This window comes from Rana temporaria, chromosome 11, assembly GCF_905171775.1.
Source record: "Rana temporaria chromosome 11, aRanTem1.1, whole genome shotgun sequence".
NCBI lineage: Eukaryota > Metazoa > Chordata > Amphibia > Anura > Ranidae > Rana > Rana temporaria.
Genome location: NC_053499.1, coordinates 36,232,870 through 36,258,829, shown reverse-complemented (window position 1 = coordinate 36,258,829; position 25,960 = coordinate 36,232,870). Strand labels below are relative to the sequence as shown.

The 25,960-nt window shown below is 42.2% G+C and overlaps 2 protein-coding genes across 2 annotated transcripts in view; one reads left to right on the top strand and one right to left on the bottom strand.

Moving 5' to 3' along the window:
* The window catches only part of ANO3 (anoctamin 3), a 307,522-nt gene that overhangs the window by 210,415 nt on the left and 71,147 nt on the right, over window positions 1-25,960 (top strand). The gene's annotated exons all lie outside the window — the stretch shown is intronic.
* MUC15 (mucin 15, cell surface associated) lies at window positions 380-24,171 on the bottom strand. Its single transcript, XM_040328357.1, has 4 exons — window positions 24,079-24,171; window positions 4,710-5,499; window positions 2,493-2,648; window positions 380-624 (listed from the first exon to the last, which is right to left on the bottom strand). Exons 2-4 carry the CDS (start codon window positions 5,470-5,472, stop codon window positions 479-481), a joined length of 1,065 nt encoding a protein of 354 aa, XP_040184291.1. The 5' UTR covers window positions 5,473-5,499; window positions 24,079-24,171; the 3' UTR covers window positions 380-478.

Here is a 25,960-nt window from a genome sequence, read left to right as displayed (position 1 = left end):
GAGCAAGTGCTTTGAGAATACAGCACTTGCCCGTCTAAGTTGCGGAGGCGTAAAGATACGTCGCTCTACGAGAATCTGGCCCATAATCATTCAATATCAGTTACTATAGTGCTTACAAAACACTTAAAGATGGAAATTCTAGCCCAACCCCCCCCCCCCCCCATAGAAAAGTGGAAAGAACTTTTGGTGAAAATTTGATTTAGATACATATGCAGTTATTATCTTAATCTGAATGAGGTAAGACCGTACTATATTAAGATACCTATCAACTCATATCAGGGACAATTTTATAAATAAAGCAATTTTCTTCTTTTACTGTTGAAAATAGTCACAGAATGTTGAATAATTATTAATTGGTTGTGCTGTGCAATTGTCTTAACATCTGTAACATAAAAGTAGAACAGTTTCCCAAAATAGTCCAAAATGGCTTCCATGAAGAATGTCAATTCTGAAAATCTCTAGAAATGGGTCCCATTGATTAATGGGGTTTAAAACTATCCATTACAATTGTTTCATGTGGTGCAACACCATTGTAGGGAGCCTCTTCTACGACTGTGGGGTTGTAAAAAGATGACTCCCCATAGCTGACATCATAGGGACTTACAGGATTCTCCAACCGTAGTACTGAAAAAGAAAAAAGATTATTAGAGGGCGTTATTAAAAAGGGAAATTACTGAAGAACCAACACACTGAAAGTTTATATACCGTAGATCATAAAACCACGTGAAATGTGGTTCTAATCTACAAAAACCATTGGTGGAAGGAAAGAAAGTTGCCCAATCGCCCCCATCAGCACAATCTGTGTTGATAGGGGAATGCCTCCCACAGCGCTATGGTGTTCCACCAGCAGGGGGGAGGGGACTAAGCAGAACGCCACGATTACCGCTAGTGGCCATGGCCACCGGTAGTAATCGAGGTAAAAAAAAAAAAATCCTACAGGCTGGTTGTGTCCAAGTTGATTGATTGATCGATTTGGATGCACTCAGCCTGCCAATACATGAATCAAATCTGACTGTTCAGCAGGGACCCTGTATGGCTGGATTTGCTCACTCAAACTTCTTACTAATCCTGACTTCCGCTGCTTGCCTGTGTGGTAAGTAGTATGACAAGAGCCAAGAGGTGGGAAGAGGCGGGAAGAGTTATGGACAGCTACTACTGAATTATGACATCACCATCTACATCACCACACTGCTGCAGCATCTGCCTGATCCTGTAGCTGTCCCCAGAAGGCTCTAAGCCCGAGAACTGAGCAATCAGATAATATCTCAGTTCTCAGTCGTCCTGCAGACTAGAGTAGCAACTGTCAGTCACCGCTGTCTGCTCTGACCCTTCCATGCTAACTGGAGTGATGGGCTATGGCTAAAGAGTTGATGGAAGCAGCTGGCTCTGTTCGTAGCCTCATGCTGAGGGATAGACATGTGCACACTGAAATATTTTGTTTCGGAATTTCGTTTTCGTCCGAAAAATCTATTTAGTCACTCACGAAATTCGTTTTTATTTATTTTGTTTGGTTAAAAAATGCATTTGTCCAAAAATCCAAATTAAGGTCGAATCTGTCAATTGAAGGCTTGGAATGTTCTAAGAAGTTTCGACGAAGCAGCTAAACTATACGACGCCGCAATCGTACATTTCTGGTCCAATGTTCCGCCCACAAGCTATAGATGAATTCTAATGTATGACTAGTAATAATTATATTTATTAATTATTATTACTAGTCAGAAGAATTCTAATGTTGGTTGACTAGTACTAATTATATTTATTAATTATTATCACTAGTCAACCAACATTAGAATTCTTCTATAGTCTATGGGCGGAGCATTTGACCATAAATGTCCGTTTGCAGCGATTGTATGTTTTTAGCTGCTTCGTCGAATCTTCATGTCTCTAGAATGTCGAATCTTTTCTCTCCATGTCAAATAATCTTGGACTAAGGCACATTCGATAGACACAGATCGTTATTGTCACCATCATGTTGAATCCTCTATCTATATTGAACTGTTGTCGCAACGAAACGAAAATAAAACAATTTTTATGTCAAATCTTTTGGATCTTGCACATTCGTTATCGTTTGTTAAAACGAACGCGAAAATCCCAGAAATTCGGACGAAAAAGAATGCACAGGTCTACCAAGAGACAGCTGCCAATCAGGCATCTGGGTGGATCCCAACAATATGGTCAGGATCCTTCCAGAGCGGTACTGTGATGCAAGCCTGCTGGTGGCTGATTCTGGATCACAAGAGTACAAAAGCAAGTGCACTGCTGTGACCCAGGAACATAGAGTGACAAAAAAAGGCTTTGACCATACTTCTCTTTTAACTCATCAGAAGTCAAGCATGTGAGGCTAGGGGAAGTGGGATTTTTGCAAGTTTTGATTTTTTCAATAGATTCACAGTGGTAAGTTGCATAAAAGTGTTTCCTCCCCACCCAAAACTTTTTGGTGGGAGGTATCAATAAACTTAAGTGAAAATCAACAATTAGAAAATCTTCCATACCTGGGTCATTCCTACTTTCTTCATATAGTCGTCGGTGGGAAAAGTTTCTGCTTTTATTTGATCCACATAAGAAATAGGCAGCTATGCAGACTAAAACAATTCCTAGGAGTGATCCAAAGATTGCACCTAGAACAACTCCAGTGTCACTCACTGCATCTAGGAAAGTAAAATGTATAATGAGTATAAAGGCTCAGTAAAAATTACTAAGAGAAAGCAAAACAGAACTTCAAAAACTTTAGATAGCATTAGATGTAATTGCATTGCTGTCAGATTTTTAATTATGCGAAGGATGTAGAGAATAGCAGCTCCACCCCACTTATATATAATGCACAGATTAAGGTTTTATTTAAAAAAAAAGTGTGTTTCAAGGGTTAATAGAGTCCCCCTTCTTTGGGGCTGAATAAGAGCAGAGAAATTAAAGCGGTGGTTCCCCCCTAAAAACAAGTTTCTAACATGAAATTCAGCATAGTAGCGTGAGCTACAGTATGCCTTTATTTATTTTTTTGAGCCGTACTCACAGTTTAATCCCGTTGTTAAGTTTCAGACTCCCCGCGGGGAATGGGCGTTCTTATGCAGAGGGAACATGATTGACAGCCGGCTATGGCACGTCACGCTTCCCGAAAATAGCCGGAGTAGGACTCGGCCTTTAACGGCGCTATACAGCGCCTGCGCACAGACTAGGAGCTGACTGCGCAGGCGCCGTGAAAGGCCAAGTCCTATTTCGGCTATTTTCGGGAAGCGTGATGCGCCATAGCTGGCCGTCAATCAAGTTCCCTCTGCATAGGAACGCCCATTCCAGGCGGGGAGTCTGAAACTTAACAATGGGATTAAACTGTGAGTACGGCTCAAAAAAATAAAATAAAGGCATACTGTAGCTCACGCTAGTATGCTGGATGCCATGGTAGAAAAAAAATATTTTTTTTTAGGGTGAACCCCCGCTTTAAATCTGGGCCAAGTCAAAAGATAGATGTATTACTTTATTTGTATGGAACTTTTCTCCAAATTAGACCAAAAAGAAGTTTCACAAAAGGTAAAGTAAAACATCCACCTTTAGGCCTTTCAGCCCTGCTTAGATTTGATTGCTCTGCTTACTGTATATTCAGTCCTGAAGAAGGGTAATTTTTTTTCTATCCCAAAAAAAACATTGTATTCTCTTAAGGAATTGAAATAAAACCTGAATATGGACTTTATACATGGAGTGGCAGTTCTGTTCTCTACCAAGCTTGCATGTTTCCCTAATGACCATCTACAAAAGTACTAGAAAACTCCCATATAAAAAACAAGTTTTTGTTTATTTCACCAAGTTAGGAAGTAAGATAAATCTTCCTAGTGAAGACCCAAACTGAAACAATGTATCATCAATTACAATGAACTCTGGCTACTGACGAAGAAAGATGCAAAAAAAAAATGTGTGTATATATATATGCACACACACACACATATATTTTAAAAAAAGCAGGGGGGGGGTTGCACCCAACGCTTGCTCCTACCGCTGCCTACCTGCCGCTAAATAAACAAATGAGGTCACATGGAGTAGGGTTGCCTGGTGATGCCATCGACTGGGGCATGCTAGGGTGACCTCAACCCATAGTTTATTTAGCGAATGGTTTAAGGCTGCCTTTTTGTTACACAAAGCACACGTTTTTTTTTGTGCACCATTAGAACCATGGGCACTGTGTGGGCCAGTCGCTGGCATCTTAAAAAAATCAGCGATGTATTGGTTGAGAAGGAGGACATCGGGGGCCTACATCCTTTCTTTGCCACACCCCCTGCCTCTCTCCTTCAGCACTGGGGTCACGTCAGCTGAGCAAGATAAACCAAGGGAGAAGAAAAACACTGAAATGCTAGTCAGTACCAGTGTGCAAAAGGAGGATTTGACTTGAAAGAATAAATTACATCCAACATTCGGTGTCAATGGATGGCTGTTGCTGCATTATTTAAAGCTATTAGTTAAAAATTTTACATTTTAGAATGGTGTGCCTCAAGACTGTGCAAAGGTGCCTTGACTAAAAAAAAAAGGTTGAACAACAAAGGCCTAGATAACAACATATCAAAAGAGTACTAGGGTTCCATCTGCTACCTTGAAATGAAAATGTACAATATTATTTATATGCAAAATTTCATGTTTTCCTGACTTTTTTTTTTTATAGAAATATTTTTTTTTCACCACAACAAAGATGTTACATTCAAAAATCACTGTAAAAATCGTTTTCATACCTTTAGCGCCTCCTGACCATTCACTTTGGTTTGTTGTTGCCAAATATCCTGTTGTTGTAATACTACTGGTCAGTGTGCCATTGTTCGATGGAGTAACTGTTGAACCAGGAGCTACCGAAGTACTACTATTATTAAATGGAGTGCTAGAAGTAGATGTTGTGAAATTACTGGAAACATTCATAGAAGTGGTGTTGACTGTGGTTAAACTTGATGTAGCTGTGGTGGAAACATTTGCAGTAGTCCCGTTGATGACTGTGTTGTTTTCCGAGGAACCTGTTGTACTGGAGAAATTTGTTGAGATAGCGTTGACTGTTTTAAAATTTTCTGCAGCTGTTGTACTGGATACATTTGAGACTATGGCTGTTGTGTTCGGTCCATGTGTAGTTAAAGAGGAGTCAAGCACACTAGAGTTCTGTGATGTTGAACTTGATTGGGTAGTTAACATGGACACATTTGTAGAAGTGATGATTTTTGCGGTTATAGTTGATGTACTTAGAGAAGTGACACCACTAGAAGAATTTACAGTGGTGGAAGCAGTTGTAGTTGGGTTTGTATCAATGCTGGTAGCAGGCGCAGAAGATGTCAAGCTTTGACTTAAGAAACTGATAGTCTGCAAAGTGGGATTTACGTTATTGCTACTTGACTGGACACTAGGGCTTATAGTAGTAGAAGTCTCGTTTGTTGAATCCCCTTTTACTTGGCAACTGGTCCAGAAAATGGAAATGGCCACTAAAACCACAATATCTCTTAACCTTGACAGCATTGTTCCTTATGGAGTAACTGATTAAACCTGTAAAACAAAAGACATGTACAGTATTATAGCAAGCGGATTGGGTATTGTTATTTATTAATGAGCGCTAACAAGTATGGGTAATGTGGACTTCCCCATTTAAATGATATCTGCAGGGATATTCTGTTTCAATGTTTTTATTGAGATTTTAAGTACAAATATAAAAGTAGCAATACAGGTAAAAGTACCCTCCTGCAGGCCAACATAGCCTGCCGAGAGTGTCAAACATGTAAGGGTCAAATATTGAACATGAAGCATTTGGCATATACGGTAGCTGTGCATAGATCTCCATATGTAATTCTGTAGCAAATATGAGTTAACAATATAACATTTGTCGTCTCAGTTTTGATGTTTTCTATTGGAAACATATAAAAATATTAACAGTAATAACATGGTGTCATAGAACATTGTGGTCACATGGGGGGGCCCCAATAGCCCCTATCAACATTTGGCACATAACATGAATTGGTTTGGAAAGTATAGCTATCTCTTATGATTGACAAAAATCTAGGTGTTGCGTGTTCATCTAGATCTTTATAACAACTGCATATGTAGGTGGGCTGATCGATCATATCCACTGTGTGGAGTAGTCTCGATGTAACTGCAGGAATATTCAATATGTAGTATCAAAGAGGAGGTTGTATGGTCACTGTGTCTCTTTGTATGCAATAAGCATGCTAATGCATCCTAAGTTCTCCACACAGAGGTATTACATAGTTGTCCCAACATGACCTTGACCCGGGCTCTGTCCTGGAAATCTAGCCCGGTCACGGACAGTCAAAGACATGCCAGTCTGACGTTTGAAGCTCAGTGCTGCTGTCGGGTGGGGTCATCACATTTAACAGCACCATGCTGCTGATCTCAGATCCCTCCCCCTACTGCTTCAGCTTCTACGCGTGTTTGGCTGGCTTTGGTAGGGTCATGATTTTTCCCTAAAACCCAGGTGATTTATTATACAGAATAGTCTGTCTAAACAGTCTAGATCAATAATGTCCAATATATGGCTTTCAGTAACATTTGATATTACCGTTGGCAGCCACTAAGCTAAGGCCACATTATAAATGTTTTATTAGAAAGGGAAACCAAGTGTTGTGGTTATTTTTTTTTATGTTTATAAGCATTTAAAATGGTTTTAATCTGTTATATATGTGTAGCAAGGTATTACTATTGCAAGTATATTAACAGACTACAATTTGTGTTTAAAAGAAGTTGGCTCCCTCTGGTGTTTGTTACATGCTAAGATTATTAAAGTTTGCTTGGTCCAGTTATTCATGGACAAAGCAGTATGGGCATTGTGGCACCAAAGACAGGGACCCTATTGATATGGGAAGAATTGAGATTACATCGCCCACAAGGCCATTGTACTACCAAGGTGCAATACGCTGCGCACAGCCTGATGGGAGGAGTTATTTAAGGCACGTGCGGACTCAGCACGCTCTTGGGACACCGCCTTTCAGCCGACAGTAGGCCTGCATTGAGGCCTGCTGTAAGTGTGCCTAGGCCTGGGAAGCCAGGGCCTACCCCGGAGAGGAGGAAGCGCCTAGCCTGAGAGGGATCCTTGTGGACATCTTTGCTGACTGGACAGAAGAGAGACCGCCTGAACTCACCTCCCGTCGGAGTCACCTCTTTACTGGTATCCAGAGATCGGCCGTGCAGGGGACCAGAGGCCCTACGCTACAGAAAGACTGATCATTGAAGGAAGATTCCGGACTGAAGAAAACCAGCGAAGCGAGGCCTTGTTTGGTGAGTGGGCACTTGCCCATCAACATAGTTAACTGTCTCACAGGAGTGCGACTTCCATAGATTTCACATGTGCTTGCCGGCCTCTGCAACGCCGCGAGCGGGGACACACTGCCTCCTGAGAGCGATACAACGCTTTGGGAAATTGGCGCATAGCTTTACTGTTACATTGTGGACATCAAGCATTTATCTTCCTTCCACCCTGTTATTGGAAATACAAACAAATAAGTGCACCAACGAAGCTAGCAGAAGATTAACTGACTCTTAAAAGGAACAGCCACCCGTTTCTTTCTTTCCCCTACAAGTCATTTACTACAGGACACACACCAGTTGAACTGTCCACTATTGGGAGCCATATAGTTGGGAGTTATGCGTTTTCTTTTATATAACTGCTTGTATTGCACTGTGATTTCTTTGCCGTTTAATGCGAGACCTAGTGGAGTGGTGTCCCACTGCGGACATCATTGCATTGAGAGATTCCTCTCACTCAGACTGGGTCATTTGAGTCTGATTGCAGGAATATTATAAACTAGCTGTGTTCCAGTGACAATTGCAGAGAGTTGTATGTATTTGATGTTCTTTGCATAACCATTGTTCTATTTCTTTGCTAAGTAAACATCTTAACACTGGTTGAGCCATATCTTGTGTGGGACTCTGTCTGTAGCGGCGGTGGGGCAGGTGAACAACATCAAGGTAACAATATTTGACTGCATCTATTATTGTGTGGTATAATTGTGGATCCCTGTAACCAGCTGGGGTGCCAAGGGGGGATCAAGCCAAATTCTGAGGGTTGACAGGCAGAGTGCAGGCCCAAATCTAAACCGGCAGCTCCTTCGGGGGTAGTGCTACATATGTACACACGTTTTTTTACAAGTAAACATTTTATACAAAGAATTCCAATGGCTTATCTAAAGATCTAGCACAGCAGACGGTGCCTGCTAGGAGTCCCTTTGTCTGATGGAAAACCTCAGACAGCTCAGTATGAACTGTCACTGCTTTGATTTTGCATTATTGATTTTGCGTTATGGCCACAAACAAGCTGGTTGATAGAAACTCCACAGAAACGATCCTGAATGCAAACTGTCTTTGAAGTCAGTTGGAGCCTCTATTCACATGTAACCGCTCTGATGATTAGATTCATAAGACCAGCAGTAATGACGGCCATTGATTTATACACAGTACAAATTTGTCAGCTGCTTCTGTCTGCATACAGTGTTTAGAACTGATTCAATTTTTTCTTGCCAGCAGCCACCCATGTGGATATAACATAATGGTTTTACATTTTTTAGCTTAAGCTATTGATCTCAGGAAACAACTATTTTTGTTTAGTTGGCTAGATAGAGATACACAATTTGTCAAAAGTATTGGGACACCTGCCTTTAAACACATATGAAATTTAAAGGCATCCCAGTCTTAGTCCGTAGGGTTCAATATTGAGTTGGCCTATCCTTTGCAGCTATAACAGCTTCAACTCTTCTGGGAAGGCTGTCCGCAAAATTTTAGGAGTGTGTCTATGGGAATGTTTGACTATTCTTTCAGAAGCGCGTTTGTGAGGTCAGGCACTGGTGTGGACGAGAAGGCCTGGCTCGCAGTGTCCACTCTAATTTATCCCAAAGATGTTCTATCTAGTTGAGGTCAGGCCAGTCAAGTTCCTCCTTCACAAATTTGTTTATCCATGTCTTTATGGACCATGCTTTGTGCATTGGTGCGTAGTCATGTTGGAACAGGAAAGGGTCATCCCCGACCTGTTCCCACAAAGTTGGGAGCATGAAATTGTCCAAAACGTCTTGGTATGCTGACGCCTTAACACTTACCTTCACTGGAACTAAGGGGCCAAGCCCAGCCCCTGAAAAACAACCCCACATCATAATCCCCACTTCACCAAATGATTTGAACCAGTGCCTAAAGAAAGGTCCATAAAGACATGGATGAGCGAGTTTGGGGTGGAGGAGCATGACTGGCCTGCAGAGAGATGGAACATCTTTGGAATGAGTTTGTGCGGAGGCTGTGAGCCAGGCCTTCTTGTCCAACATCAGTGCCTGACCTCACAAATGCACTTCTGCTAGAATGGTCAAACATTCCAATAGCACAAGGAAAGAGGCGCCTCCTGGGTGTAGCAGTGTTAAAAAAAAAATTATTGAGTAGTAAACATAGGCCAGTCACATTTAGATGGTGAAATAAAGGCATAAAACCATTCCCAAACGAGGGGAGGGAGAACATCAGGTCTGTCAGTCCACTTCTAATCCTGCTGGGGCGCTGTGCTGCTGAAGATTCGCTCTCACCGCTGACAGATGGAGAAAGCCGACTACGATGGAGGAGGAATTCCAGAACGAGGCTTGGAGCGCGGTGGTGTGGCAGGCGAGGGATGCTGATGTCACTAGAATGCGATGCGCTTCGAGAAGTACAGGCTGCGTATGACGTGGCAGCCACACTCCATCAAGCTACAGGGCAAGGGATGTGGAACTAAAAATATATTGCGAGGGGGAGGGAAGGGCCAGAGCGGGAGGAGCGGAATAATTGGTGGAGGCATGATTAACTTCTTGTGAAACTTAGGACTGACAGGTGACCATCATTCAGTCTTTCAGAAATGGTGCATCCTTCAATGAAGTTCAAGGCCTCTCCTGAGATACCAGCCTCGTGATTGGTGCTCTCCAAGCACGAGTGGTTCTTCATCGAGTGGCTTCCTCCCTCAGGACAGACAGCACAGGACCACTCTGCAAACGTAGACCCAGTCTGGACTACCGGACCTACTTAGTAGATCACAACCCCGGACCAACGTGGTCCCGGAGCCAGCAACACTTGAATACGCACCCCCGGCCAGGAGGGCCACACGCGGGGGATGGTGGGACGACAGACCAGCGCTCGACGGCCAATGCACAGCGGGACGACCAACCCCCACTGATTGGCTGCCGAAGGGGGAACAACCAAAACACCTTGACTTGACTGCTGCCACCCCTGGCCTGGGGTGGTAACGGCACCCAAGACAACAACAGTGGTCACTCACAGTTTTGCCATGGCTGGAACAGAGGCCCACGTTTGGAAAAACATCATACAGTCTGAGTAATCAAACTCTCAAAATACCCTCTAAATTTAAAGCAGCGCCAGCTAAAAAGTCGCAGGCCGCTACATATACACATTATATATATATATATATATATATATATATATATATATATATATATATATATATATATATTATACACACACACTGTATAGTTTTTGAAAAGGTGATGTAGCTTTGTGGCTTGTAGAGCAATTACATTATCTTATATTTTAATGCTTTGTTATTTGATCGTAAAACCTGTAAAACAAACACTGGCACAGCCACATTCTTTGGCAGGTCTCCAGCCTTCACGAGATTGCTTCAGGGCTTTATATTCCTCTCTTCTTTTATCTTGGCCATGTAACATCTTAGGTATACATACTTCACCCACCTTCATCCTTGCCAAATTTCCTAACCTCCACAGAAAAACATTCTGAGCTTTATTTGGCCACATCATTGCCATGGTGACTTACTGGAGGTTTCAGTTGCTGTTACGCAAATACTTTATATATATTTGTTTCAAACGGACGCTAAGATCTTAACCGCTTCTGTCCTTCCTACTTGTGTAACAAGGGATAACCAGCTTTCCTTTTTCCCCGTCGGGATTCCCAGCTGACTTTTTCCCATCGGGAAAACCGGTCGTGTGTATGCTTTTCCGAGGGGAAAAAAAAAAACGTGCATGCTCAGAATCAAGTATGAGACAAGAGCGCTCTTTCTGGTAAAGCTAGCGTTCGTAATGGAGATATCACATTCGTCACGCTGCAAATTATTGCATCGTTTAATGCAGCGCATGAAAAGCGCAAATCGTCTCTCACCAAACTTTTACTAACACAAAGATCAGCAAAAGCAGCCCAAAGGGTGGCGGCGTTTGAATAGAACATATAGTCCCGTTGTACGTCACCGCGCTTTTTGACAGGCGGTATTTGGTCTGAACGTGTGTATGCAAGGCAGGCTTGAGAAGAATCCCGTCGGGAAAAACTTTGTTTTTTTCCTGCCGAGAAAAACGGTTGTGTGTACGAGTCATTAGAGTTATAATAATGTATCACACCACCCAAATACAAGAGTTCACTTACAGACGGAGAATTGTGGGATCCCTGGAGCCCCATTCCTGCTACAACATGGGTGCATTCTCCTTTGCACATGCAAACCAACCTGGAAATTACGCTGTCTGGCCATTACATTCAAAGCTGAACTCCATGTATGATCTAAAGACAAAATTAAACCTCTGCAAAAAAAATAATGATCCCAGCCACTGCGATCTAAGTTCCGACCATTCAGCTGCTTGGTTGGCTGGGTTACGGTGACGTCACTGCCACACGTGTGCATGGTAGTCACATTGTCAAGGCACAAAGTCGTACCATAATCAATGTTTTAGGCCAGGGGTCGCCATACTTTTCAAGCAAAGGGCCAGTTTACTGTCTTTCAGACTTCAGGGGGGCCAGATTCTGACCAATGGGGATAGAAAATGCCCCAGGGCAGAGCATCAGTGAGCATTAACATGGCCCCCAGTGTTGGCTGGCAGTAGGGAGGAGGAATAGTGCTCCATCATTGCTATTAGAGGAAGAAATAGTGCCCCATTGTTGGTGTCATTGGGAGGAATAGTGCCTCATATGGTTGGGAGTAATACTGCCCCAAGGGCCGGATAAAGGCTAGCAAAGGGCCACATCCGGCCCTCTGGCCGCATCTTGGAGACCCCTGTTTTAGGCCATACAATATTAGCTCAGCAGTTTATCCTAATGTCATAATGTTAATTTCAGTGCACACAAACACAATAGATTACCCTTTTTTTTGGTCAATTATAAAAAAGAAGGTTGCATCAAGTAAATAGAAAAAAAAAAAACACGTCAAGGTGCGCCCATGAAACGGTGACAAACTTCAATACTCAAAATTGTCCAAAGGTGATGCTTTAAAAGCCCCTACATTTACATTGACAGATCCCCGTTCTGGCTCTCTGAGGAGAGATTGCAGGTTGACATAGCTGTACAGTGGCTGCTTTAAGAGCTATAGGGGGCATGCGTGACCACTCCTTTAGTGCCAGAACGGGGATCTGTCAATGTAAACAGACAGATCCTCGATCTGTCAGGGAAGTAGAGAGAGATCTGCTGTTCCTAGTAATCCGGAACAGGGATCTCTCTCTACTACCAGTCGGTCCACTTCCCCCCACAGTTAGAAACTCCTCCCTAGGGGACACTCAACCCCTTGATCGCCCCCCCAGTGTTAACCCCTTCCCTGCCAATGACATTTATACAGTAATCAGTGGCTATTTTCAGCTCCGATCGCTGTATACATGTCAATGGTCCCAAAAAAAGTGTCCGATCTGTCCGCTGCAATGTCACAGTCCCACAATGAAAAAAAGAAATTGGCTGATCACCGCCATTACTAGTAAAAATAAAAATTATAATAAAAACGGCATAAATATATATCAACTATCTTGTAGATGCGATAACTTTTGTACAAACCAAGCAATATACACGTATTGCAATTTTTATTTACCAAAAATTTGTAGAAGAATACATATTGGTCTAAAATGATGAATAATTTTTTGGGGGGATATACTAGCAAAAAGTAAAAAAATATTGTGTTTTTGTTTCAAGATTGTCGCCCCTTTTTTTTGTTTATAGCACAAAAGAGATGATCAAATACCAAAAGAAAGCTCTATTTGTGAAAAAAAAAAAAGGACATCAATTTTGTTTGTATACAGTGTCGCACGACCACGCAATTGTCATGTAAAGCGACGCAATGCCGTATCACAAAAAATGGTCTGGTCATTAAGGGGGTAAATCCTTCTGGGGCTTTAGTGGTTATTTTAGCATTAATCATGACCCTAGAATTATTGCTCTCACTTCAGAGTGCGAGGCAATACTAAATATTTATTGCTCAACTGTAGTTTTTGTATGCAAGCTTACCTGATGCTTAGATTTATGCTTATATTTAACCCCTAATGTGACTTCTACATTTTACTGCAGCTAAATCAAGCACAGACCAAGCCAATTTGTTGTGTCCCAGACCGCAGAGACTGGGGAATGACAGCTCTGAACCTGGAAGTTTTAAAACTTGTGTTTCTTCCGGGTTCTTTCACTAGAAGGGGGATCAGCAAATAAATGTTTACTGAGCTTTATTTGCTCTACTTGCAGACACCCAACCCGGGCCTGAAGTTAGGACAGCAGAGGGCCATGGCACTTCCAGTGTTTGCGGAAGCGATTGGTCAGCTTTTTACAGCCCAACAGATATCTTGGCTGCTATAGTCTGTGGCTAAAGGCTTTAACAAAGAAGCTTGGAAATTGGAGAAAGCTTTACTGAGCTTGCTGTGTGCAGTACTCTTAAACAAGCTGAAGCCTGTGTGAAAAAGACCTTTTGAAGAATTACAATGTATTGCTTTACCCAGGAGGTCTCCAGCCATGCAGCTATTACAGAGGCTGAGCAGTTGTAGATGAATATGGCCGCTATACATTAATGCATGGCTAGAATATCCCTATAAAGTAAATGGTCATTGCCATTTGAAATTTCCATAACTACCGTATATACTCGAAAATGCCCCCCCCCTCGGCTTCTACTCGAGTCACCTTTTTGCACCTGATCTCCCGGACTTTGGGGCCCGGTACTGGCCGGCCAAAGGTCCCCTGGACCCCAACCTTGGCACACATGTAGCCCCACTCTTCCTCTATAAGTGTGCAAAGTTTGTTGGCTGGGGAGCACCGATTTTTTCAAAGCCGGCACCCCTTCCATAGACTTCCATGATAAACGTCAGTCTAGTCATGGGCACAGTGAGGCATGCAGATGGACACTCTAGGCTTATACTCGAGTCAATACGTTTTCTCATTTTTTTGTGGTAAAATTAGGTGCCTTGGCTTATATTCGGGTCAGCTTATACTCGAGTATAGATGGTAAATTGCTGCTTTTGTTCATTCCCAGCATTTAATTTCCTGTGCACCTCGTCTATCAGTACACATTACCAAGAACATTGGGCCAAATTCTCAAAAAACCTGCCTAACTTAACTTTCAGCAGTTAAGTTACACAGGCGTTAAATTTCTACCTAAGTGCCCGATCCACAAAGCACTTACCTAGAAATTACACGCCGTGTAACCTAAGTGCCTCCGTCGCAAGGCGGTCGTCTGATCGAGGGGGCGATTCCTATTTAAATGAGGCGCGCTCCCGCGCCGGACGTTCGGCGCATGCGTGTGACGTCATTTTTCCCGACGTGCATCGCGCAAACGTACTTTACGCCGGGCTTTGTGGATCGCGACGGGACAATAAAGTTGCGTCGGGTAAAAAAAAAAATATGCGCCGGGAAAAAAAAAATCGAAATTTAAAAAAAAACGCGGCGATCGAAAAAAAGGTTTGTTTTTACAAGGTCTAAACAGTTTAGGCCTTGTAAAAGCATCCCTAATTTTACGCATGCAAAACGTAACTTACACAGAAAACACAAAGCTAAAAAGCTTTGTGGATCTGCCTAAGTACTCATTTGCATACGCAAAGCGGCATTTCGACTCGAAATGCCCCCAGCGGTGGATGCGGTACTGCATCCTAAGATCCGACAGTGTAAGTCTATTACAGATGTCGGATCTTATGCCTATCTTTGGAAAAATCCTTCTGAGGATCGTTTCCAAAGATAGGCACAGAGATACGCAGGCTGAACAGCAGTTCCGCCTGCATATCTCCTTTGAAGATTTGGCCCATTGTGATCAGCAACTTTGAAAATAACTACATTAAAATGTAGCAGGAATGTAGTGTTACCACTTTAAACATGTTTTATAATGATCTAATTGTACATAATAAGTACATTTGTATAAATAGCATGCACTTCTATTATTGGTCTGCTTTCAATATAATAGCACCTAAGTAGCTTAATGTAACATTTAAAGAAGATTGACATAATCCTTAACGCAATAATATACTAATAATTATACTGGGAGCTTAGGAAGAAATGATTGCATTAAATTGAATCATCATTCATAAGTAAATGCGTGTTCTTGTAATACTTTTGTTGGCGGAAATTAATTTGCATAACAAAAAGCGGATGCAAAGAATTTATGAGTTTTCACACAACGTAATGTTTGTGAAGTGTTTAGGATAAAAATGTGAGCATTGCTTTTGCCACTTTGTGTATAAAGGCTCCAGGGGATGCCATCCTTAATCAGTTTTTACACCCCCTATTTACTTTTATTATCAAAAAATAAAAAGGTTTTGATCATATTCTTAATCAGTTTTTAGTATGTAGTGAGTCACTATGGCTGGCCATACATTATCCATTTTTTTTCTTTCAACCAGGATGGATTAACGAAAGAAAAGTGACCCGATTTCCCCATCTACACACTCGATGTGGATGGGGGAACCTGCCACCCACTGAGCTATTGTATTTGGACAGCATGATACTTCCTCACGGTTAGAATACACTGATCAGCACCGCCAGCTATAGCCGGTGAGACAGATTGACAGAAACATTTTCAATAGGATGGGTGTACACAAGTTGATTGATCTGCTGAACTGTCCTAATTTCCACACCTCATAGGATGCACACTTCTCAGCGACTCGCTTGTTTATTCAAAAACAAATCAGTCACTCTCTCTGGTCTCTGACCTTACTGAGTAGTGCTGCCAAGGCAGCTGATAGAAATCGTCGTCCATCACTAATCCCCATCCCTGTGTGCTTGGGCCCCCTACAAGAGGACCGGTGGTCCCCCCTATTAGCAGGCTGAGTGCTGGCCATAGATGGGTAAAAAAAAAATTAAATTGGTCGGTTCAGCAGGGACCGGACAAATTTCATTCCATCTATGTCCTTTCCTGTTAGACAGAAGTTGATTTGAACGATTGACTTCTGGTGAAAAGGAATGTTGGAATACTTTGGTTCTATCAGCAACTGCAACCAGTCCACTGCAGCAGTAATCAGAGTCCCCACTGTCAGAATACAATGGCATGGAATGGATTTCCTCCATTCACCTAATTTGTGTGGAGGGAGCAATTTGCTCTTTTTCAATCTTCTGGCTGATCGGATTTTATATATATATATATATATATATATATATATATATATATATATATATATATATATATAAAATAGATAGAGATTATGGCCCAGATTCACGTAGGAGATACGACGGCGTATCTCTGAGTCTGAGGCGTCGTATCTTGGCGCCTGATTCAAAGAATCGGATATGCCAGAATTTGTATAAGATACGACCAGCGCAAGTCTCCTATGCCCTCGTATCTTAACTGCATATTTACGCTGGCCGCTAGGGACGTGTACGCTGATTTACGCCTAGAAATATGTAAATCAGCTAGATACGTCTATTCACAAACGTACGCCCGGCCGTCGCAGTACAGATACGCCGTTTACGTAAGGCTTTTTCCGGCGTAAAGTTACCCCTGCTCTATGAGGCGTACCAATGTTAGGTATGGACGTCGGAACAGCGTCAAATTTTTCACGTTTTACGTCGTTTGCGAATACGGCTGGGCGTCATTTACGTTCACGTCGAAAGCATTGGCTTTTTGCAGGTTAATTTGGAGCATGCGCACTGGGATACTTTCACGGACGGCGCATGCGCCGTTCGTAAAAAGCGTCATTTGCGTGGGGTCACAATAAATTTACATAACACACGCCCACATCTTCCACATTTGAATTAGGCGGGCTTACGCCGGCCTATTCACGCTACGCCGCCGCAACTTTGCTTTGTGAATACTGCACTTGCCTGTCAAAGTTGCGGAGGCGTAGCGTAAATAGGATACGTTACGCCCGCACAAAGATGCGCTCTCCTATGTGAATCCGGGCCTATATATCTATCTATCATCTATGGCTAGCCTAAGCCCTATAGCTCTGCAATTAGCAAAGCTCATGCTTGCAGAGTCTGTGCATCTGATCTGTGCACCTGTCCCTGTGTACCTGTCAAAACTCTGATAGGCGTGTGAGCCCCTACATCTCATGCATTTTCATTCACTAATATGGGTTGCCTGCATGAAGCAAAAAGTAGTAAAATAAAGGAAATAAAAAATAGTAGTAGTGTAGTTTGTTTAGACTTTGAATGGGAAGTTCCCCTACTGTTGATGGAACACAATGCTACATACTGTATGTAGCAGATACTACATACAATGTTTACAACTGATTTTTTTTTTTTGTTCACCCCAGTAGACTGAACGAAAAAAGCAGCGATCATTATACATTCAAAAGTAAAGATGTATCGATCTGTCTAGATAGGGATAGGAGTAATAAAACCATAGAATGACCATATGTCAAGCCTTATTTGTTTTCAGCTTATATGTGTATTTTGGGAGTGGAGACAACCTACGCAGAAAATAACCATTGATTTAAAATGACGCACTCACACAGGATAAAAGTAAAAAAATAACTCTTTTTTTGTCATGGGAAAAATTACGTTTTTCTCTACGTGATTCTTGTCAAGCCTGCCTTGCATACACACGATCGTGAAAAAAAAAAAAAAAGCTTGAGCAAAGCGCGGTGACATACAACACGTACGACGGCACGATAAAAGGGGAAGTTCCATTTGGATGGCGCCACCCTTTGGGCTGCTTTTGCCGATTTTGTGTTATTAAAAGTTTGATGAGAGACGATTCACGCTTTTCAGTCTTCGTGCTTTTCAGTCTGTTACAGCGTGACGAATGTGCTATCTCCATTACAAACACTAGTTTTACCAGAACGAGCGCTCCCGTCTCATAACTTGCTTCTGAGCATGCATGTTTTTTTCCCGTCCTTAAAGCCTACACACGACCGTTTTTTACGACGTGAAAAACTACGAGAAAAATTAGAGCATGTTCTAAATTTTTAATGGCCATTTTTCACAAGAAAGACAAAAAAATGCTCTGGAGCCTACACACAGTCGTTTTTAATGACCAATTTAAAAATTGCATTTTTCTCGTCATGAAAAACGGTCGTGTGTACACAGCATTATTATAGAAAATTTTACACTATCAGGCCCTGTACACACGATCAGTCCAAACTGATGAAAAACGGACTGAAGGCTGAAGTCTGATGGACTGATGGTCTGATGGTCTGATGTGCCCACACACCATCAGTTCAAAATCCGATCGAGTCCAACGCGGTGACGTAAAACACAACGACGTGCTAAAAAAACGAAGTTCAATGCTTCCAAGCATACTTCGACTTGATTCTGAGCATGCCCGGGTTTTGAACCGATGCTTTTGTGTACTAACCATGGGTTTTGACCCATCGGTCATCAGTCCGATTTTAAAGCAAGTTTTAAAACTTTGGTCTGGAGGTCAAAAGTCTGATGGGCCACACACACGGTAGGTTTGGACTGATGAAACTGAACTTCAGTCCGTTTTCATCAGTTTTTGACTGATCGTGTGTACAAGGCCTTAGAATTCTTTATTAATTCAAAGAGCAATGCAGAAACAGAACTAACTCAGACCAAACAATTTGCATTTATCCATCTTTGCTTCGATGGTTCTAAATTGATAAAAAAAAAGCAGTCTCATTGGCTAAATAGGTCCTCGGCTGTGCTTTGCACTATAAACATTTTCCCCTGTACTGCACTATTAAAAAATAAACATTTGCCTTTTGTGCAGACAAGGGGCCCCAGTAGGTTAAAATGCACTTTGCGGTTTCCAGAATATTATTCAATGTAATTTTCTCACCTAAAGACCTGTACTACTCCTTCTGCCTCCCCTGAGGCCTGATTGAAATTCTCTCATGCGGTTAACATTTCCATTTCATAGCAAGGTTCCTGAACAAAACAATTCAGTCCATAATGTGGTTAAACATAATATTGTGTCCAATGAAAAAATAATGCAAAAAAATATATCCAGTGAAAAAGGGATTGCATCCACCGCCACCAATATCCAAAAAGATGTCTACTGGGCTCCACACTAGATATTTCCAAAGACTCTGCTGTACTGCTCAACCATCACGACTCACGGTCCGCAAACACTCAGAAAGCGCACAAACACTCCATAGTGTAATATTGCCAATGGATGTAATAAAATTGAATATCTGCTTCACATTATAGTTCAATGACATCCGTGATGAAAGAGAAATGGATCGCCTCCTCACCGCACTTCCGCACACTGTGGACACAGGAAGTGAGGTCACAGGCTCTGACATTGTGTCACTGGTCACGTGACTTCCTCAGGGATGTTCCATATTCAAGGTGTAACATGTTACAGATGCTCCGGCCCTCATTCCCCCCCAACCCCAGTTCTGACGGCTAGCGGGGGAATCCCCCCCCCCCCCCCCGCTGCCTGTCACAATCTGTAAAAAAAAAAACTTGGCCATGTTGAGCTCCGCCTGGCCTCTTCATCCATTCACATACCTAGATTCAGGTACATGGCCGCAACTTTGCGGCGGCGTAGCTTAAGGCATTTAAGCTACGCCGCTGTAAGTTAGCTAGGCAAGTACATGATTCACAATGTACTTGCCTGCTATGTTACGGCGGCATAGCCTAAAGCGGGCGGGCGTAAGGGTGCCTAATTCAAATGTGTTTGAGGGGGGCGTGTTTTATGTTAATTGTGCTTGACCTTACGTTTTTCACGTATTTTTTTAACTGCACATGCGCCGGGCACCTACAATTCCCAGTGTGCATTACGGCTAAGTACGCCGTACGGGCCTATTGATTTCGACGTGAACGTAAACTACGTAAATCGCTATTTGCGGACGACTTACGCAAACGACGTAAAAATTTCGAATTTCGACGCGGGAACGGCGGCCATACTTAACATTACTATTCCAACTAGTGCCTAGCTCTAACTTTAGGCGGCCTATCTCTAACGTAAACGGCGTAAAAGTACTGCGTCTGCCGGGCGTACGTTCGTGAATTGGCGTATCTACTCATTTACATATTCTACGCCGACCGCAATGGACGCGCCACCTAGCGGCCATCCGAAATATTGCAGTCTAAGATAGGACGGCGCAAGCCGTCGTATCTTAGATATGTTTAAGCGTATCTCTGTTTGAGCATACACTTAAACATAAGTCAGCGTAGATTCTGAGTTAGGTCGGCTTATCTACTGATAAGCCGGCCTAACTCTTACTGAATCTACCTAACAGTGTTTTTTTGAGGCTTCATTCACACCGAGGCAATTTGAATCGTGGGTGCAATCACTGCGATTCTGCCCGTAATGCCAAAAAGCAGGACACGTTTGCGATGTCATTACTGCTTAATGGCCCCCCTACCCAATCGCGGTGCTAGTTTGCCACAATAAATTGTGCTGCAATTGTGGGAAATCAAAACGTGTGACACTGTCACCCAAAAGAAGCCGCTGCTCCTCATTGAGCAACAAGCTTTATGCATTAAAGTTGAGTGACAATCACACTGCGACTGAGGTTGCTATTAAGATGTAATGGCATCGCAAATGCGTTCCACAATTTGGAATTGGAAGATGCCCGCAATTCAAATGACCTAGGTGTGAATGGAGCCTGAATCCAAATACTACAAGGGCTGGTTTGTAGTCATCAATGAACAACCACTGCGCTGCTGTAACCGAGTGGCCAGGAAAATATAAAACTTTGGGAGGGTTCTTGAGGTGAGAAAGGATAATTATTAATTAAATTATAATTTAAACTTATAAAAATGATCAGTAATTCAGGGACACTTAAAGCTAGAAACTGCCAGGGATTTACCAATTATCAAAAGGGGGGGTCCATTTTTTTTTAAAGTTATGATGTCATGATCTCGCAATGGCAGTTGCTGTATCAGAATCCAGATGAGGTTCTCCAGCACTTAGACCAGCGTATTTTCTAAATCGGTCATCTCAAGACATCTTACAGTATATCCATTGTATTGAATTGTCTCTTCTTTAAACTAGCCTTCAACTTGCTACTGACACATTTTAAATTGTGCTTTATTATGCACAAGAATGTTATGAATATGTATGAGAGTATATCGTTTTCCTATACATGCTTTAATTTTACAAATAGATTTCCCTGCCTTCAAAAGTCTTAATTAGCAAGATGTTGGATCTCATTGGTATGCGACAGACCATATGTTAGATGCTACAGTTTTACTTGTTGTCCAATTTTGGGTGTTTCTTTTTATTATTCATTAACCCCTTGCCGACCGCTGCATGACTATATACGTCGGCAGAATGGCACGGCTGGGCAGATCGACGTATGTTTATGTCGCCTTTAAGGCCCAGGGTTGCGGGCAGGACTCAATGTCCGCCGGGAGTCCGGCGAGGAAGAACGGGGAAATGCTGATGTAAACAAGGCATTTCCCCGTTCTGCCTAGTGACAGGAGACTGATCACAGCTCCCTGTGATTGGGAGCGGTGATCAGTGTCGTGTCATACGTAGCCCCGCCCCCACACAGTTAGAACACATCCCTAGGTCATACTTAACCCCTACAGCACCCCCTACAGGTTAACCCCTTTACATATTTACACAGTAATCAGTGCATTTTTATAGCACTGATCGATGTATAAATGTGAATGGTCCCAAAATAGTGCCAAAAGTGTCCGATGTGTCCGCCATGCTGCAGTCACAAAAAAAAAAGATGATTACCGTCATTACTAGTAATTTTTTTGATATATATATATATATATATATATATATATATATATATATATATATATATATATATATATATATATATATTTTAATATATATATTTAATATATATTTTAATAAAAATGCCATAAAACTTCTTAACCAAAAATATGTAGAAGAATACATATCGGCCTAAACTGAGGGAAAAAAATGTATTTGTTATATATATATATATATATATATATATATATATATATATATATATATATATATATATATATATAAATATATACCCATTTTTTTAAATATCCAAAAAAAAATGATATATATATATATATATATATATATATATATATATATATAATTTTTTTTTGGATATTTATTATAGCAAAAAAGTAAAACATTTTTTTTTTCAAAATTGTCGCTCTATTTTTGTTTATAAGGCAACAAAATAAAAACCGCAGAGGTGATCAAATACCACCAAAAGAAATCTCTATTTGTGAGAATAAAAGGACGTTAAAGTGGTTGTATAGGGGTTTTTGTAACTTTTACCTACAGGTAAGCCTTACCTGTAGGTAAAAGGCTTACCTGTAGGTATAAAGAATATCTCCTAAACCTGTACGATTTAGGAGATATTCCCCCCGCAATGCGCCGCTGATTGCAGCGGCACATGCGCAGCGGGGATCCTCGGCTAAAGGGCCGGCAGCCGCCGGACCTTGCCGGTTTGAAGTCTCCCGCGCGCATGCGCGGGAGTGACGACATTGCCGCTCCAGCCAATCACAGCGCTGGATCGGCGATACCCGGAAGACACGCCGAGTCAAGATGACATCTCACTCGGCGTGGACCAGGTAAGTTCTCTTCACCTCGTTCCGAGGTAAGTATTTCATAATGAGCTAGTATGCGGTGCATACTAGCTCATTATGGCTTTTGCCTTTCAGTTAAAAAATAAATAAAAATTAATCGCGGGTATACAACCGCTTTAATTTTGTTTGGGAGCCACGATGCACGACCGCACAATTGTCAGTTAAAGCGACGCAGTGCCTGCCAAATCGTTAAAGTGGCCTGGTCTTTAACCAGCAAAATAGTCCGGGGCTGAAGTGAAGTGGTTAAACAAATGTATATTTTATAAATTTTGAACATGCTTACTGAAACTATGAATATACCCAAAACTCAGATTTTGATAGATGTTTGAGAGTTAAATCTCAGAACGCGTATTTCTCAGTGGCGCCGCACACCTGTCACAAGGGCATCTTGTTCCAACTGTTGGGTTTTTCATTTATTTTAGATTAGATAGAATAAAACAGATGCAGAGGAAATGTTCCAGCATCAAGGTGAGTGGAAACCAAGCCATGAACTGGGTCAGGAGATGATTAAGAAACCCCCAAAAAACAAACAAAAAAAAAATATATATATAAATAAAAAGTGTACAGTATCTAAAGCCAAAACTTTTTTTTTCATTTTTGGATTAGGTAAAGGATGGTTAAAACCCCCCAACAGTTTTTTTTGCTATCCCATTGGGGAGATTAAAAGTGAGAAAACACTTTAAAGTAGGGTAATCCACTCTTGATTTTTGTCTCAACCACGGTCTCCATTGGAGGATTTCCCTTCTATTCCTCTTGTTACGACTCAAAATGTTGGCTGTTCTCTTTTGGTCCTAGTGAAAATGATCACTAGAACAAATAGAAAAAAGTGAGTCTTGCCAGTGGGGGCACACACAGTAATAAAACCTGACAGGGGTTCTACTCCCACCCATGCTTTATTAATAAATAAATAAAATAAAAAAATAATATTGTATGAGATATAGATATATATATTTAAAAAAAAAAAAATAATAATAATTTTAATATTATTATTTACATACACACAATTGTATTGACTTTAGATATACTTTATTCTACAGCTGCAATATCACTTATTAGTGGACTAACCCCTTAAAAAAAAAAAAAAAATAATAAAAAAAAAAGAATTTCCCATTTCAGTGTAAAATTCATTATTTCCTTCACCTATTAGATCGACAATTTCATGAAGTTATCTTAAAAAAAAATAAAAAGGAAGAAAAATCATTTTCTACATTTTGTTAAATTCCCACAAACCATATCTTAACAAGGCAGTGCCAACCTGAACATTTTTCACAAGCCTTATATTAATTTTCTTTCACGTTAATGTCATTTTAATGAAAGCCCTCTGCACCCTGGCTGCCTAATATAAAAAATATGATACATGTGTTTCCAAAGTCCGTTTGACATTTAATTGAAAGCGAATCACAGGAGCTACCGAAAAGCAGACTTGGGTTAAAATAGCGGCAATAAGTCACAGTCTCCCAGAGTAATAAATGAGCACATTACCTTGTTAAAAGAAGTTCAGTGATTGCAGTCAGACAAGTGCGGTGTCCTGTACAGAAAGTAGGTGAATGGCAGAGTAACTGCAGGAGTGGAACGTAATGTGAAAGGATAATTAGGCGGGGCCAGGTTTCCCTGTGTGTAATAAAGCACCTGAGAACCAGCCGGACCTGATTTTCTAATTATTCCAGTCATTTTACGCATTGCCAATTTTTGTAATGGCCTTTATGTTTGTAAATTCAGTGTAAGTCCATTTACATCATGAGAATTTGAATTGATTCAACATTTCACTTAAAATACATTTTATGAGATTTAATGGTGTGATTTAGCTACTAACAATCACAATTGTGTAGCACTACCCCGAAGGAGCTGCTGGTTTGTTTTGGGTGGCATGTTACCTCATGGCTCCTCCGCCGTCCTAGGGGTGTATGGCGAATGTAACAGTGAGGCCCCGTACACACGACCGAGTTTCTCGGCAGAATTCAGCCAGAAACTCAATCGGAGCCCTATTCTGCCGAGAACCCCGGTCGTCTGTACACTTTCGGCCGAGGAAACCGACGAGGATCTCGTCGGGCCAAATAGAGAACATGTTCTCTATTTCCTCGTTAGTCAATGAGGAAACTTGGCTCGCCGAGATCCTCGGCGGCTTCACAAGGAACTCGACGAGCAAAACGATGTGTTTTGCCCGTCGAGTTTCTCGGACGTGTGTACAGGGCCTAACAGAATGTCCACGACAGGTGTCTTTTTCTGTGCTCTTTATTACCCAGCCAGGTAAAAACAATAAAACTTGTGGTGAAGAGTAGAGGTGAAGTAGAAGGAGAATTAGCAGACTCAGGCGTAACAATAGGAAACAGTCCTGCTTCCAGCAACACTTTGAATTCTTCGCCACTCCAGCCAGAGTGAGTATAGCGTACCTGGACAGGCCCCTCCCACTGGCCCGGCAGCCAGAGTATCGCTCGGAACTTAGAGGAAAAGTCTCTGCCACAGACCCTCCTTGGTAGCACTCAGAACTTGAAGGGAAAGTCTCTGCCACAGACCCTCCTTGGTAGCACTCAGAACTTGAAGGAAATGTCTCTGCCACAGACCCTCCTGGAATGAACTTAGGGAAAAAGTCTCTGCCACAGACCCTCCCCAGAATTGTGATGGCGGAGATGATCCTCCTTTAACCACTTAAGGACCGCCTAACGCCGATATACATCGGCAGAATGGCACGGCTGGGCACATCAACGTATATGTATGTTGATCTTTAAGCCCAGCCGTGGGTCCGAAGCTCCGGGACCGCGGGACCCGATCGTCGCTGGAGTCCCGCGATTGTTCCCCGGGGCTGAAGAACGGGGAGAGCCGTGTTTAAACACGGCTTCCCCGTTCTTCACTGTGGCGGTGTCATCGATCGTGTGATCTCTTTTATAGGGATCCACAATCGATGATGTCACACCTACAGCCACACCCCCCTACAGTTGTAAACACACATTAGGTGACACATAACCCCTTCAGGGCCCCTGTGGTTAACTCCCAAACTGCAACTGTCATTTCCACAGTAAACAATGCATTTTAATATTTGGAACCCAGTCAACTACTGGGCTCCCCACCACAGCTCAAATGTTCCGGACCAGCATGGTCCCGGAACCAGAAACACCGCATGGCACGCGCACCCCGGCCTGAAAGGCCACTATGCCGGGGAGCCGTGATGCAGTCACCCTAAAGGTGGGTGCCGCACTCCGAAGAAGAAGAACCCAGACCAATGGCGTTTGTTCCAAAAATACCCTCCCCCAGCATGCACAGCGAGGAAAACCCCTCCTGGTAGGCTGCTGGGGAAGAGCACCCAAACCTTGACTCCACTGCTGCCACCTATCGCCCTGGGGTGGGAACAGCACCCCTGAAATGACAG

Bases quoted from the DNA above. Each gene is read 5' to 3' on its own strand.
- MUC15 (XM_040328357.1), bottom strand. From the start codon at position 5,472: ATGCTGTCAAGGTTAAGAGATATTGTGGTTTTAGTGGCCATTTCCATT. The intron at 2,649-4,709 runs GTATGAAAACGA...TTACTTTCCTAG, and splicing joins ATGGTCAGGAGGCGCTAAAG to ATGCAGTGAGTGACACTGGA. The intron at 625-2,492 runs GTATGGAAGATT...TTTCTTTTTCAG, and splicing joins AGAAAGTAGGAATGACCCAG to TACTACGGTTGGAGAATCCT.